Below are 14,604 nucleotides of genomic sequence, written 5' to 3'. Positions count from 1 at the left end.
CTCTTACAACCAGTCTAGAGGAAGGAAAGGATAAAGGCTCGTACGACCTCTAAACAACCCCAAACTGTGTCTGGCACAGGTGGAAAAAGGAAGAAAAGATTGTGTAGAGAGGGTGAGAGTAGCTGTTTAGTCAGATTCTTGCTTTGGCATAATTTTATTCTGTGATTCATGTAATGGAGAGTGCAGAAAACAGACAGCATTCAACTCCGGCTATGACTCCAGCTTGCAGTCCAACAGCATAGCGGACTTGTGGCCTGGTTCTCATCTCACAGAAGTCCACCTACTTCAGCGCAGTAACTCCAGATGTACACCTGCCTAGGGAGGGATCAAACACATGCCCAAAGGCCCCCCCGATCCATCCAGGTATCAGTGCAGAGACAGAGGTGAGGGCAGCTTGCCCATCCCGTTCTGGTGCTGTTGGGGACCGCTTTACACCTGGTGTGGTTAGGAAAGCGAGGAAATTCCCAGGGCCCCAACCAACTCTTCTTCTCACCTATGGGGGGCTTTTTGCAGGGGGAATCTGCACTTCCTGGGGGCCTTCCCCAATAGAGTATTCTCCAGAGGCCTGTGCAGCTGCTTTTCTCTCCGCAAATGAGACCAAAGTATTATATAAATGCTAAGTGTGTGTATACAGATTATATGGAATTACTGAATTAACCTATAGAGAAATTATAGAAAAATGTATAAAACTAACATGGAATGTGAAAACCGGGGTGCTTTATTCCCCACATCAGTTTAAATTAATTCATTCTTGTAAAGTGTGCTAATGATAAGAAAAGTGACTCTCAAAAGGCATCTTCATACTCACCTCTTACTCTGTTTCCTGAGTGTGTTTATGACAACATTTTTTACTAGCAGAGGCCCGCTTAGCTAAACATGTGCTGTCTGGGCTCTATTCTGCACCATCTATCATCCATCTAACCAGGGCCGTCCTTAGGCATACGCAGCTGCGTAGGGCACCCAAAAATTTGGGGCACCACCAGGATAGCAGATAAGAGCAGGTCAGCTCCCACACATCCAGCGCGCCCTGCAGTCTCCTTAGGAAGGGGCCATACTCACACAGCCGAATGCGCTGGCGCTGCGCTTTCTGCGTGAGGGAGGAGGTACGGGGGTCTCTGCGGGGAACTGTGACTCTGCACCCCCCGTGAGGCGGGTCGGGCGGCTCAGTATCCTTTGCTGCCTCCTCCCTCCCCCACCCCCGGGCTGCTGCAGCGTCTGCTGCGTACGAAGCTCTGTGTGTGTCAGCAAAGGGGGGGGTTCTTCTGGGGGTCCGCGGGCAGGGGTGGTGGCTGTGCCTCAAGTCAGGCATGGGGCACCAGTTTAATAATACTGCATAGGGCCCCATAAATCCTAAGCACGGCCATGCATCTAACTTAGTTAACCAAGTTCCAGTTGCAGAACCTTTATTACTGGTAACAATGCATAAACCAACTTGACTCTAAGATCCCAGGTTGAATTTGCAGTGGTGGTAATTAAATAAACATTTTTTACTTGCAAACAGAATCATGTGTGACCTGAAACCACTAACACACACACACACACACACACACACACACACACAGAACCCAAGGACATTTTTGCACAGTCATTTTTCCTGACTAAAACCTCTAAGTCCTTCTACCCCTCACACACCACTTGGATTAGAGTGACTTGTCACTGGGTGTCACTGTTGGTTCACAGAAAAAGAGCTCCATACACAGACCTGGCAGAAAAGAAATGGCTCTTTTGTAAGAGGAATGAAGGAGAAGCTGTAATTTGTGTATTTGGTACATCCCTAATTTTGGCTCCTGTCATGTCAGGCTGTTAACTCAGATGATGTGCCATGCTCCAAATCTATACCATCTGCTGCTCGTTAGCTGACAGAAAGGCAGCAACATGCCATCCCTCTAGTAGCTGTTGCTCATTAGCTGACAAAAGCCATTTTCAATGTTCACATTTTATTAGATTTTAGAAAGAACAAAATCTTAAACAAAAAGAACAAAGGGAAAAATGGACAGGAAATACAGATTCCAGAAGAAATTATGGTCTTGGGGAAAATGGCACTGCTACTGATAATTCTGGCTCCGGAGTGCAGGGCACATGCAGGCTTGCGGGTAATGTGTGTGTGCAACCACTTGAAGGACTGTACCATGGTTCCACGGAAGTTAACTGCAAGGCTCCCATTGACATCAGTGGGACGTGGATTTGGCGCTAAAATAATAATCTCAATTGAAATAGAATCACAACATTAGAGGTTTCTATTGTATCCATCTCAAAACAGTCTAGAATAAATGAACATCTTTCTAACCTGTTTTTTTTCCTTCTTAGGTTCCATTTGTTTTCCTGCAACTCCCCAGCTTTTCCACACTCCCAAGCCCTCCCATATACACTTATGGATCTTATCTGTGCGTGAGGTGAACAGTGTCCCTGAGACTGAAGCCCTCTGTTTATAATCAGAACATGTGCAGGGAGCGCACAAGCAACGCACTCTGCTAACGTGGCCAGAGAGGACTTTGGGAGCCACAGAGGTAACAGCCCCAAACTCCCCCAGCTCATCCTAGGTTTTGAGATTCTGTACTTAACAGAAGTAATCTCAGCTAACCATTATGAAGAGTATGTGGGTCTGAAAACAACCTGGAGGATGCTACCCTAGTTATTGGTTTTATATATTTGTTATGGCTATTTCCCTTTGAAATCACTATCTTCCTGCAGCAGCCACGGATGCTACGTGCCATTGCAAACCCCTTTCCTGGCTAACAGCCTGCAGCTCACCCAATGACTAATGAAAAGCTAGTGAGATGTCTGGTCACAAGGAGCAGCAGCTTAGCAATAAGAGACAACATGATCTAGTGCAGTGTTTCTCAACGACTGCTCTGTGGACCGGCACTGGTCCCTGAGACCTCCCTGACATAGTTTAGGAAGGCAGCAAAGCTGGTCTCTTGTATCAAAAAGGTTGAGAAACACAGATCTAGTGAACTAAGTATGAGACCCAAGTTCTGACAAAGTCTCCCCCTATAGGTGAATTGCTTCATATTTCTGTCTCCACCTCAGTTTATCCACCTGTTAAATGGGATAATACCCTCCTCCCTCATAGAAGTGCTGTGACAATTGCTTACTACATATGTGCCAAATATAATTACCAACATAACAGAGAGGACCATAGAATGATCACAGCTGAAGCCAGTGAGGACTGAAGGAAGAGAGCAAGAAACAATTAGACATGGCAAAGGGGTGGTCTGCACAGGATGGGTTGAAGTGGAAAGAATGAAAAGAAAGATGCTGCTTTTTAGAGGAGAGGAAACAAAAAAGGAACCTTAGGCAGAAATGTGGAAAGTGATCTGATTAACAGAGTAGGTCACACATGGCAGGAGAGAGAAAAGGGACTAAAGAAATGGAAGGAGGGAGCAAGACATGTAAATTTTAGCTGGCTGATTTAATTCAGCTTTTTTTCCCTTTTAATTTTTACTTCTCTGGCAGATGGCTAATCATTCAGTACATTAATGGGAACATGGATGGGGTGGTATGTTCTGAGCAACTGCATTATTATAAAGTTGTTGGTTACTCTGGATTCTATAGTTAACTAGTCAAAGAAAAAGAATGAAGAGACCCTGGCATTTACCAGCATGTAAGCAAAACCATTTGGTGACCAGAACCTAGTGGCCTCCAGAACTCTGACTTACTTGCCTTGATGAACTTGTCTTCACTGCAGAGATAAGCTCAGAGAACAAGTATTGCCCCAACCAATTCCCAACTTCTCTAGCCTGAGTTAAGCATGATTTAAGCTTGAGCTAGCTGGTCCATCTATTTAATGCTGCTAGTGTTGTTCTCCAGTGTGACCACTCTCCTTCAAGCTACATTAGCTTTAAGAAGGCATTAATTCAATCCCTGAGAGCATAGGTGCTGGAAGTAGGGGTCCTGAGGGTGCTGCTGCACCCCCTGGCTTGAAGTGGTTTCCATTATATACAGGATTTACAGTTTGGTTCAATGGCTCTCAGCACCCCCACTATAAAAATTGTTCCAGCACCCCTGCTTGACAGCATGGGTATATACATTTAATGTTGGTGACTGTTCTTGAACCTCAGCACAAGCAGCTGGGCTCTGCTTCTCCAGCAACAGAGGAGACTGGTAATGCCCCAAAAACATTTTCCTCATATCACATGTATTTTTCTTTGGGGAATGACGCCAAAGTTATCTTGCTGACCCTCTGCCCCAAAATCCCTACGGTAGATCTGACCACAGCAGACAGGAGTCAGTTATGTTTTTATGCCCTTCCCCAACCAAAATAAGTGGATTTTTAGGCCCACTCCAAAATGCTAAGGCTGGCTCTTAAGAGGTTTCAACTCTGACCCGGAGGTACTGTCACCATCTCTAGAGGCATGAAGATAATTTAGTCTCCCAAGCCCATTCAATTCTAATCCTCTCTGTCAAGAAAAGGGACCAAATCAGTGACAAATATGTTGGTATCCCCTGGGAACTGGCCTTTCTTCCAACCTACTGAAATATTTTGAAAATATGATACACACACACACACACATACACACACACACGTTATCCTGTGGAATTTTCTGCCACACATCATTAAGGCCAGGAGCTCAACAGGATCAGACCAGGAATACATGCTTTTTTGGGTAACAAGGACCATCTACAGTTGTATTAAGATGGTTTCTTCCCCTTTTTATCCTCTCATGCTCCAGAGAATGAGCCACTAACTGACAGCAGTTGGGAAGAAACTTCCCCTATGGCCAGTTATTCCGTAATTGTCCTCTCTGGGGGTTTTTGCACCTTTCTTTGAAGCATCTGGTATTGGCCATTGCTGGAGATAGAATAATTTACATGATGGAACTGTTCTGATATGGTCATTTTTATACTTGAAAATTCATCATCTTATGAATTCTCACACACTTTTTGACAGGATCATGGAGGGCCCCAAAGAACTCCCATCAGTCTGCCACTGGTCACAGGCTATGCTCACCATCTCCCCACCCTCCTCCTTTCATACAACCCTTTTAGGGTCCCATATCAGTACTGGCTGATAATCATGCACAACCGATCAAAGACATTTCTTAATCAACTCCAAGCAACAGATGATGTACCGCCTGCCCTCGGGGGGAGGAGGGGATACCTCCCTGTCTTTGTCAGGCAGTTAAATCTGTGATGCCTCTAACCCAACAGAAGTGATGTCAGATGTCTGCCCTCATTGCAGGGACAGCCATGGAAACAGGAGGGGCTTGTGGCTGGGCTGAGGTAAATGACGTGTCTTGAGAGTAAATGATGGAGTGAGTTCCTTAGCAAAAACAACAAGGAGTCCGGTGGCACCTTAAAGACTAAGGGACTTATTTGGGCATAAGCTTTCGTGGGTAAAAAACCTCACTTCTTCAGATGCACTAATACGGCTACCTCCTGATACTTGACACTATGCAAGTTCCTTAGCAAGAATCTCTGCAGTTTGCACTGCACTAGGAGCCATCAGACTAAGGGCTTGGCTACACTTTCAAGTTACAGCACATTAAAGCAGCCCCAGGCGCCCTAACTCCTGAGGTGTCCATACTGGCAAGGCACGTAGAGCGCCGGAACTCTGCAGCTGGAGCGCTCCTGGTAATCCACCTCCACGAGAAGCATAAAGCTTGCTGTGCCCCAGCTGAAACGCCTGGGCGTCAGTGTGGACAAGGTGTTGCATTACTGCGCTGTGATTGGCCTCCGGAAACATCCCATAATCCCCAGAAGTCAAGTGACCACTTTTCTCATTGTTTTGAAATCGGCTGCAGGCATGCAGATATCCCCTTTCAAAGCTCCATTTCTGACATCCAGCATGCTTATCTGCTCCGGGACAAAGCAAACCATTAGTGTGGAATGCTGCTGTTGTGAGCGTGAGAGAGAGAGGTGGGGGAAGAGGAGTCTGCTGCTGTCTGAATTTACAAGACAGCATGCTGACACACTCTCTGCCCCCCAAAACACACTGTCTCTCCCCCCACATACCCACAACACACTCCCTGTCACACTCCAACCCTCACCCCATTTGAAAAGCAGTCACTTGCACACTGGGATAGCTACCACAATGCTCTGCTCTTTGTGGCGTTGCAAGAGCTGCTAATGTGGCCACGACACTGGGCTTGCAGCTGACAGTGTAAACACATGGGAGCGTTTTTCCCAGCTGCAGTCTCCAACGGCTGGTCTAACTCCTAGCGCTCTACATCTGCAAGTGTAGCCATGCCCTAGGATAAGGGAAAACCCTGGTCCCTTAAAGCTCTTTGGATAGATTACCTGACTGTTTGTGTGAAGATCTATTTATCTGAATCCCTAAACCTATGAGTGTCTCCCTTCCCCTTTGGCTTATGTGACCTGTCAACAGCAGGCCAGGGCAGCATATGAATCACTTGCTCTCCCAGTCTCTCGTCTTCATGCTAATTTTACACTTATGCAATAGATCAGGTGGAAGATAAAGGTGTGGGAAGAGGGAAGAATGGCCTAATTACCTCTTTGTTTGGGCAGGGTTAAAAGGACACAGCCAAAAATACTGGCTAATCCTATCAAACTGGATGACCTTATTTAAATGAAAAAAGATCCAAAGAAGGACAATTCTGCTGACATCCAAATGCACAGTGGCAGCATAACTTAGATCGGCGTGTCTCATTCCAATCGGTCTGGGAAAAAATGATTTTATGAACTTTGGTTTTGCAGCTATTTAAATTTTATTGTCTGTTACTGTGTTCATTATCATCTGCCTCACACTGGATCCAGACAATTCTTCATAATACGAGAGCATTTGAATGGAGGTGGGACAAGGCACATTTGGCTATTACCAATTCATGAACAAATGAATGCTAACTCCAGCCCTGCGCTCTTTCATTAGGAGTCTCTATATTTGCATCTGGGGGGAAATGACAGTTTTCAGGCAATAGATAGCAAAACCTCCTAGACCGCGTCCTATAAATACTTAGGTTTTAAAAATGCCTTCTTTCAACCAGCTTTAAGATGCCAATTTTGGTCTGGCAACCTGTGGGCTGGGAGCACATTTAGCTCTTGGAAGGTTGGTGTAATAGGGAGTGTCATGTCCCCCCAGTGACAACTCCTGCATTGCTAATTAATGAGCATGCTAAGCTCAGAAGAAAATCCAAGCCACTCTGGTCCTACAGTAGAGCCCAGAGGCTCCAACTGAAATCAGGGCCCCATTGTGCTAGGTGTTGTAGAGTCATGTGGGGTAGGAATCATCTTACTAAGGCCACATCTACACTACCCGCTGGATCGGCGGGTAGTAATCGATCTATCAGGGATCGATTTATCGCGTCTCATCTAGATGGGATAAATCGATCCCCGAATCGACGCCCGTACTCCACCTCCGCAAGAGGAGTAAGCGGAGTCGACGGGGGAGCCACGGCGGTCTACTTGCCGCCGTGAGAACGGCCAGGTAAGTCGAACTAAGATACTTCAACTTCAACTACGCTATTTGCGTAGCTGAAATTGCATATCTTAGATCGATCCCCTCCCCCCCAGTGTAGACCAGCCCTAAGAGCTTAACACCTAAATCGCTAAGAGAAAGTATTATCCTCATTTTATCCAGTCCTGCACCTGAACCACAAAACGTGCTTAGGTAGACGGATGCTGCAATTCAGGTCTGATGTTTTAGAATCATAGAATATCAGGGTTGGAAGGGACCTCAGGAGGTCATCTATTCCAACCCCCTGCCCAAAGCAGGACCAATCCCCAACTAAATCATCCCAGCCAGGGCTTTGTCAAGCCTGACCTTAAAAACTTCTAAGGAAGGAGATTCCACCACCTCCCTAGGTAACCCATTCCAGTGCTTCACCACCCTCCTAGTGAAAAAGTTTTTCCTAATATCCAACCTAAACCTCCCCCACTGCAACTTGAGACCATTACTCCTTGTTCTGTCATCTGGTACCACTGAGAACAGTCTAGATCCATCCTCTTTAGAACCCCCTTTCAGGTAGCTGAAAGCAGCTATCAAATTCCTCCTCACTCTTCTCTTCTGCAGATTAAATAAGCCCAGTTTCCTCAGCCTCTCCTCATAAGTCACGTGCTCCAACCCCCTAATCATTTTCGCTGCCCTCCGCTGGACTCTCACCAATTTATCCACATCCTTTCTGTAGTGGGAGGCCCAAATCTGGACGCAATACTCCTGATGTGGCCTCACCAGTGCCAAATAGAGGGGAATAAACACTTCCCTTGATCTGCTGGCAATGCTCCTACTAATGCAGCCAAATATGCAGTTAGCATTCTTGGCAACAAGGGCACACTGTGGACTCATACAGCTTCTCGTCCACTGTAACCCCTAGATCCTTTTCTGCAGAACTGCTGCCTAGCCATTCGGTCCCGTCTGTAGCAGTGCATGGGATTCTTCCATCCTAAGTGCAGGACTCTGCACTTCTCCTTATTGAACCTCATCAGATTTCTTTTGGCCCAATCCTCTAATTTGTCTAAGTCCCTCTGTATCCTATCCCTACCCTCCAGCGTATCTACCACTCCTCCCAGTTTAGTGTCTTCTGCAAACTTGCTGACGGTGCAATCCCACACCATCCTCTAGATCATTAATGAAGATATTGAACAAAACCGGCCCCAGGATCGACCCTTGGGGCACTCCGCTTGATACCGGCTGCCAACTAGGCATGGAGCCATTGATCACTACCTGTTTAGCCTGATGATCTAGCCAGCTTTCTATCCACCTTATAGTTCATTCATCCAGGCCATACTTTAACTTGCCGGCAAGAATACTGTGGGAGACCATATCAAAAGCTTTGCTAAAGTCAAGGATTAACATGTCCACTGCTTTCCCCTCATCCATAGCGTCAGTTATCTCATCATAGAAGGCAATTAGGTTAGTCAGGCATGACTTGCCCTTGGTGAATCCATGCTGACTGTTCCTGATCATTTTCCTCCCCTCTAAGTGCTTCAGAATTGATTCCTTGAGGACCTGCTCCACGATTTTTACAGGGACTGAGGTGAGGCTGACTGGCCTGTAGTTCCCCGGATCCTCCTCCTTTCCTTTTTTAAAGATGGGCACTACATTAGCCGTTTTCCAGTCATCCGGACCTCCCCCGATCGCCATGAGTTTTCAAAGATAATGGCCAATGGCTCCGCAATCACATCCGCCAACTCCTTTAGCACCCTCGGATGCAGCGCATCCGGCCCCATGGACTTGTGCTCGTCCAGCTTTTCTAAATAGTCCCGAACTACTTCTTTCTCCACAGAGGGCTGGTCACCTCCTCCCCATGCTGTGCTGCTCAGTGCAGCAGTCTGGGAGCTGACCTTCTTTGTGAAGATAGAGGCAAAAAAAGCATTGAGTACATTAGCTTTTTCTACATCCTCTGTCACTAGGTTGCCTCCCTCATTCAGCAAGGGGCCCACACTTGACTTTCTTCTTGTTGCTAACATACCTGAAGAAACTCTTCTTGTTACTCTTAACATCTCTTGCTAGCTGCAACTCCAAGTGTTATTTGGCCTTCCTGATTTCACTCCTGCATGCCTAAGCAATATTTTTATACTCCTCCCTGGTCATTTGTCCAAGCTTCCACTTCTTGTAAGCCTCTTTTTTGTGTTTAAGATCAGCAAGGATTTCATTGTTAAGCCAAGCTGGTCGCCTGCCATATTTACTATTCTTTCTACACATCGGGATGGTTTGTTCCTGCAACCTCAATAAGGATTCTTTAAAATACAGCCAGCTCTCCTGGACTCCTTTCATCCTCATGTTATTCTCCCAGGGGATCCTGCCCATAAGTTCCTTGAGGGAGTCAAAATCTACTTTTCTGAAGTCCAGGGTCCGTATTCTGCTGCTCTCCTTACTTCCTTGTGTCAGGATCCTGAACTCGACCATCTAATGGTCACTGCCTCCCAGGTTCCCATCCACTTTTGCTTCCCCTACTAATTCTTCCCTGTTGGTGAGCAGCAGGTCAAAAAGAGCTCTACCTCTAGTTGATTCCTCCAGCACTTGCACCAGGAAATTGTCCCCTATACTTTCCAAAAACTTCCTGGATTGTCTGGGCACTGCTGTATTGCTCTCCCAGCAGATATCAGGGTGACTGAAGTCTCCCATGAGAACCAAGGTCTGTGATCTAGTAACTTCTGCTAGTTGCCGGAAGAAAGCCTCGCCCACCTCATCCCCCTGGTCTGGTGGTCTATGGCAGACTCCCACCATGACATCACCCTTGTTGCTCACACTTCTAAACTGTAAAGACTGTAAGCCAGCAAGATGATTATGTATCATTTGAAGCTGCTTCAACAGTTCAGTCTATTAGAGGGAGAAAGAATTAAGAATCACAGAAGAAACATGAGAGATGTGTTCAGCGAATATCTGAAATAAGGTGGGGAGTTGATGAGGTGGTGAGATACAGGAACTATTCCTAATAGCAAGAGATGCAGAGGAGAAGGCTCTGATCAGGCTAGTGGCAGGATGAAAAGGTACTGTAAAGGTACATTATTTGTCACTAACAAAAGGCAAACAACAAGTCAGGGAAATGCTTCATCACTTGAAGAATATAGACCACAATACATGCAAATAATTCTATCTAACTGAGCCTCATGGTACAAAACATGTAAGATAATCACAGGGGTCACTCACGGCATTCCTTCTCGTCACTTTCATCGAAGCAGTCGGGCAGCCCATCACACTGCCAGGCCCCTGGGATACAGCGTCCGTTACTACACATGAAGTTTCCAGGAATGTTGCATTCATTTGTGAAGTTATTCCCAGGCAACAGTTGGCTCTCTGCAACAGAAGGGGGGGAAAAAACCAAACACCCAATATACAGGACCGGCTTTAACTTCACAAGGCATATCCCTGTAGTAGATGAACACATGGAGAGCCAATGATAATACTGTCCATCAATGATAGATTAAACACAGACAATGTACAGGCTACCCCTTCACAATGCTTCGAAAGGGGCTCACTATTCCCCACCTTCCAGCAGCGCCATCTTCTCCTCCTTTCCCCTTACTCCCACCCACTAGAGCAGAGCTAGCTTTAATCTTTCTCTTCCTTCCTAATATTTCCAGTCTAACAAGTTCATGAGAGACTACACACTGGACTCCAAATCCCCATACCTTTGTCTGATCAGTATTGTGTCTGCAGAACATATTCCTACCACCTCGAAGCTAGGTGGCATGTTAGTTAATGAATATTAACCTTTCAATTCAGTTTAATATAGTGCTGCTAGTCAAAATTAAAAGTGAGCTTTCTAATCTAGTCCCCTGGCATACATCTGTTCACATGCTAGTAAGGCAGTTGGCACATTAAAGCAGACTGCCAAGAAGAGGGAGTTCAGTACCAGAATGGCAGGAATGCTGCAGATCAGGATAAAAGCATGTTGGAGAAGTTTAGCACTACATTTAACATGAGACACTCTAACCAGTAATATCAGTCAAGCTCTTGCATTTTTATGCACTGAAGCTCACAAATGCAAACATCACCGAGAGAGCTAAACTCCAATGAAGGAAGATGATACGGGGAGTATGCAAATACGTAATTAGGAAAGTGTTTAGTTTGCAGGTCAAAAATGAAGATTCAGGGATAGGGTTCCCCCTCCCACACCCCAGGGGAAAGGCAAGTTCTCCAAAGCTGCATTTCAGGTCTGAAACGGAACAACAAGTGACAGTACAGGATGGGATATGGAGGATTTCCTTTTCCTCATCCCTGTCTTTCTCCCTAGCCTGCCCCTCCTTAAACTCCTTGCCCAGCCAGGCCCCAACTCTGGATGAGAAGGTGAGGTAGGGATGGTGGACAATCAGACTCTTCCCAAAATCCCTAGCATTTTTCCCTAATTTTATTCTTGCAAATGGCTGAGCTGTTTTTGTTGAAACTTCCCCCCTCAAAATTCAGCCTGCAGCAGACACCCGTTCAGCCTGAACCATTAAAGATTGGCAAAGTTATAAGCAACTGATAATCAGGTGTTATAATTAGGGCCCTACCAAATTCCCAGCCATGAAAAACGTGTCAAGGGCCATGAAATCTGGTCTCACCCCGTGAAATCTGGTCTTTTGTGTGCTTTTACTCTATACTATGCAGATTTCACAGGGCAGACCAGCAGTTCTCAAATTGGGGGCCCTGACCCAAAAGGGAGTTGCAGGGGGTGGGGAGGTGTCGCAAGATTATTTTAAGAGGTGTTGCGGTATTGCCAACCTTACTTCTGTGCGCCTTCAGACCTGGGCAGCTGGAGCGGCAGCGGCTGTTGGCCAGGTACTCAACATGGAAGGCAGTGTCCCACCAGCAGCAGCGTAGAAATAAGGGTGGCAATACCATACCATGCCACCCTTACTTCTGCGTTGCTGCTGACAGCGGCGCTGCCTTCAGAGCTGGGCAGCCACAGTGCTGCTGCTGACAGCAGCTCAGAAGTAAGGATGGCATGGTATGGTATTGCCACCCTTACTTATGCGCTGCTGCCTTCAGAGCTGGGCCCTTGGTCAGCAGCCGCCACTCTCCAGCTGCCCAAACTGACCAAAATGGACCGTGAATTTGGTAGAGCCCTACTTATAATGGGACAGATTGGGCAGCTTTAACTACAGGCTCCGCTACTAACTGTCTCCAGTGCTGTATAAAAAAAGCAGCCGCCACTGAGAACACAACAGACCCAATCAGACCATTCCTTTTCTGTTTTTACCAATTTCATCCAAACCTTCTATTTCACTCCCTACTTCACTGCTTTCCTGTTCAAGTGAAACAGATTTAACTCTCCTCACCTCCCAGTGCAGAAATGCTGCTATTTAGCACATGCTGGAAAGAGTCTCCAAGCTCAGTGCTTGCTCACTCCAGCCTTGTCTTAACCAAGAAAAGCATCCATTGCTGACAGTGGCATTGGACAAGTCAATTCAACTCTGGGTCAGGTCTGAATAATTTGTTTCATCATAGAATATCAGGGTTGGAAGGGACCTCAGGAGGTCAGCTAGTCCAACCCCCTGCTCAGAGCAGGACCAATCCCTAGATAGATTTTTGCCCCAGATCCCTAAATGTACCACTCAAGGATTGAACTCACAACCCTGGGTTTAGTAGGCTAATGATCAAACCACTGAGCTATCCATCCCCCCTAAATATATGGAGATATATTTATCTCCTAGAACTGGAAGGGACCCTGAAAGGTCATCGAGTCCAGCCCCCTGTCTTCACTAGCAGGACCAAGAACTGATTTTGCCCCAGATCCATAAGTCGCCCCCTCAAAGATTGAACTCACACTGAGCTATCCCTCCCCCCTAATTAAAAATGGTTTGTCCTGCGCTATCCTGCAGGGAAAATTGTGTGTACTAGCAGTTCAACTGCAGCAGGGCACATGACTAGGGCAGAGCCTTAGAGCACTGTCATAGGCCTTGTCTACACTGCCACTTACAGTGCTGAAACTTTCGTTGCTCGGGGGTGTGAAAAAACACCCCCTTGAGCGATGCATGTTTCAGTGCTGCAGAGTGCCAGTGTAGCCAGTGCTACAGAACTGGGAGCTATTCCCCTCGCGGAGGTAGTTTTATTACTGGAGCCGCGACTACACAGCCATGTTAAGGCGCTGCCAGACACACCCATAGACACAAGTTTGGCATTCTAATGCTCAACCACCAAGTCAACTTTTATTGTTGCCTTAATCCAGTTCAAGTCATTTCTCTCATCACTGATCTGTATCTGCTTAGCAATAATGCAGAAGGTGAAAACGATCTGTCAATATTACAGCAACCCTCTATTAGCAAACAGCCACCACTGTGCTAATAATACAACACATATGCCTGCAACCGAAGAGAACCTATAACAATCATACCAACTAAGGTTTTCTTTAGTTAAGTAAAGAAATATGAAACAAGATAGCTGGAACTATTTTTCCCCTTGTGAAGGTACAGTTGATCTGTGTTCACCTTACATTTATTATACAGCATCCAGCAGTTTAAGATTCAGCAGGATTTTTAAAATATACATTTTATAGAGAGGTCAGCACCGCATCAAAGGAACACTTTTTTTGGTAGCCAGTTGCTATTTAATTATAACAATGACAGGTATTTCTAAAGAGATCCTGGGATGGAAAGAGCAAAATGTTTTACAGCTGTTAATCACTGTGACGGGGTGTTATCCTCATTTCATAGAAAAGGAAATTAAGGCACAGAAACCGACTCGACATTAGCATTTTCTGATCTGCCATTCCCAAAAGGTGCAGATCCATGGATGACTGCATCGGAGGAAGCTGTAGAAAAGTTTCGTCTGTTTTTTGCCATCATGTCATCTAATAGTTCTCAAATCACACATGGAGCTGCACCCATTTGAAACTAAAATCCTGGTGTAGACACAATCAGAGCAAGTGACTCGTCACAGAAAGTCTGTGGAAGAGCTAGGAACAGAACCCAAGTCTCCCAACTCCCAGACTTTTGCCTTAACCACAGACCCATCTTTCCTCTCTAAAGATCATGGAATTTCAGAGGAAGAAAGCTTGTCAGATGCATTTCCAAAGCACATGATACAAAGACAGTGGTCTTACAGACTCTGGAGCCCCTTGAGGAGAGAGAGGGTCGAAAGCCCAACATCCACTTCTAGTTTTATTTGTATGTTTCCTGAAAATAAACTGGCCATGTTCCTCAGACTCATTTCAAAGCTACCACATTACTAAAGGAAATCTCATTGAGAGAGAAACCTTTGAACATTCTTACAATCCCACT

The 14,604-nt window shown here is 46.0% G+C and overlaps 1 protein-coding gene across 2 annotated transcripts in view; it reads right to left on the bottom strand.

Annotated features, from left to right (window-relative positions):
• The window catches only part of LDLRAD3 (low density lipoprotein receptor class A domain containing 3), a 178,311-nt gene that overhangs the window by 116,264 nt on the left and 47,443 nt on the right, over nt 1-14,604 (bottom strand). For both annotated transcript variants that reach the window (XM_026651506.2, XM_026651507.2), the window contains exon 2: nt 10,550-10,696. In XM_026651506.2, the coding sequence (XP_026507291.1) occupies nt 10,550-10,696 (147 nt within the window). The remainder of the gene's footprint in view (nt 1-10,549; nt 10,697-14,604) is intronic.

Source organism: Terrapene carolina, unplaced genomic scaffold (assembly GCF_002925995.2).
Source record: "Terrapene carolina triunguis isolate 2854851 unplaced genomic scaffold, T_m_triunguis-2.0 Scaffold96, whole genome shotgun sequence".
NCBI classification, from domain to species: Eukaryota; Metazoa; Chordata; order Testudines; family Emydidae; genus Terrapene; species Terrapene triunguis.
Note: the sequence above shows the minus strand (reverse complement) of the source record. Positions and strands in the feature narration are given on the sequence as shown.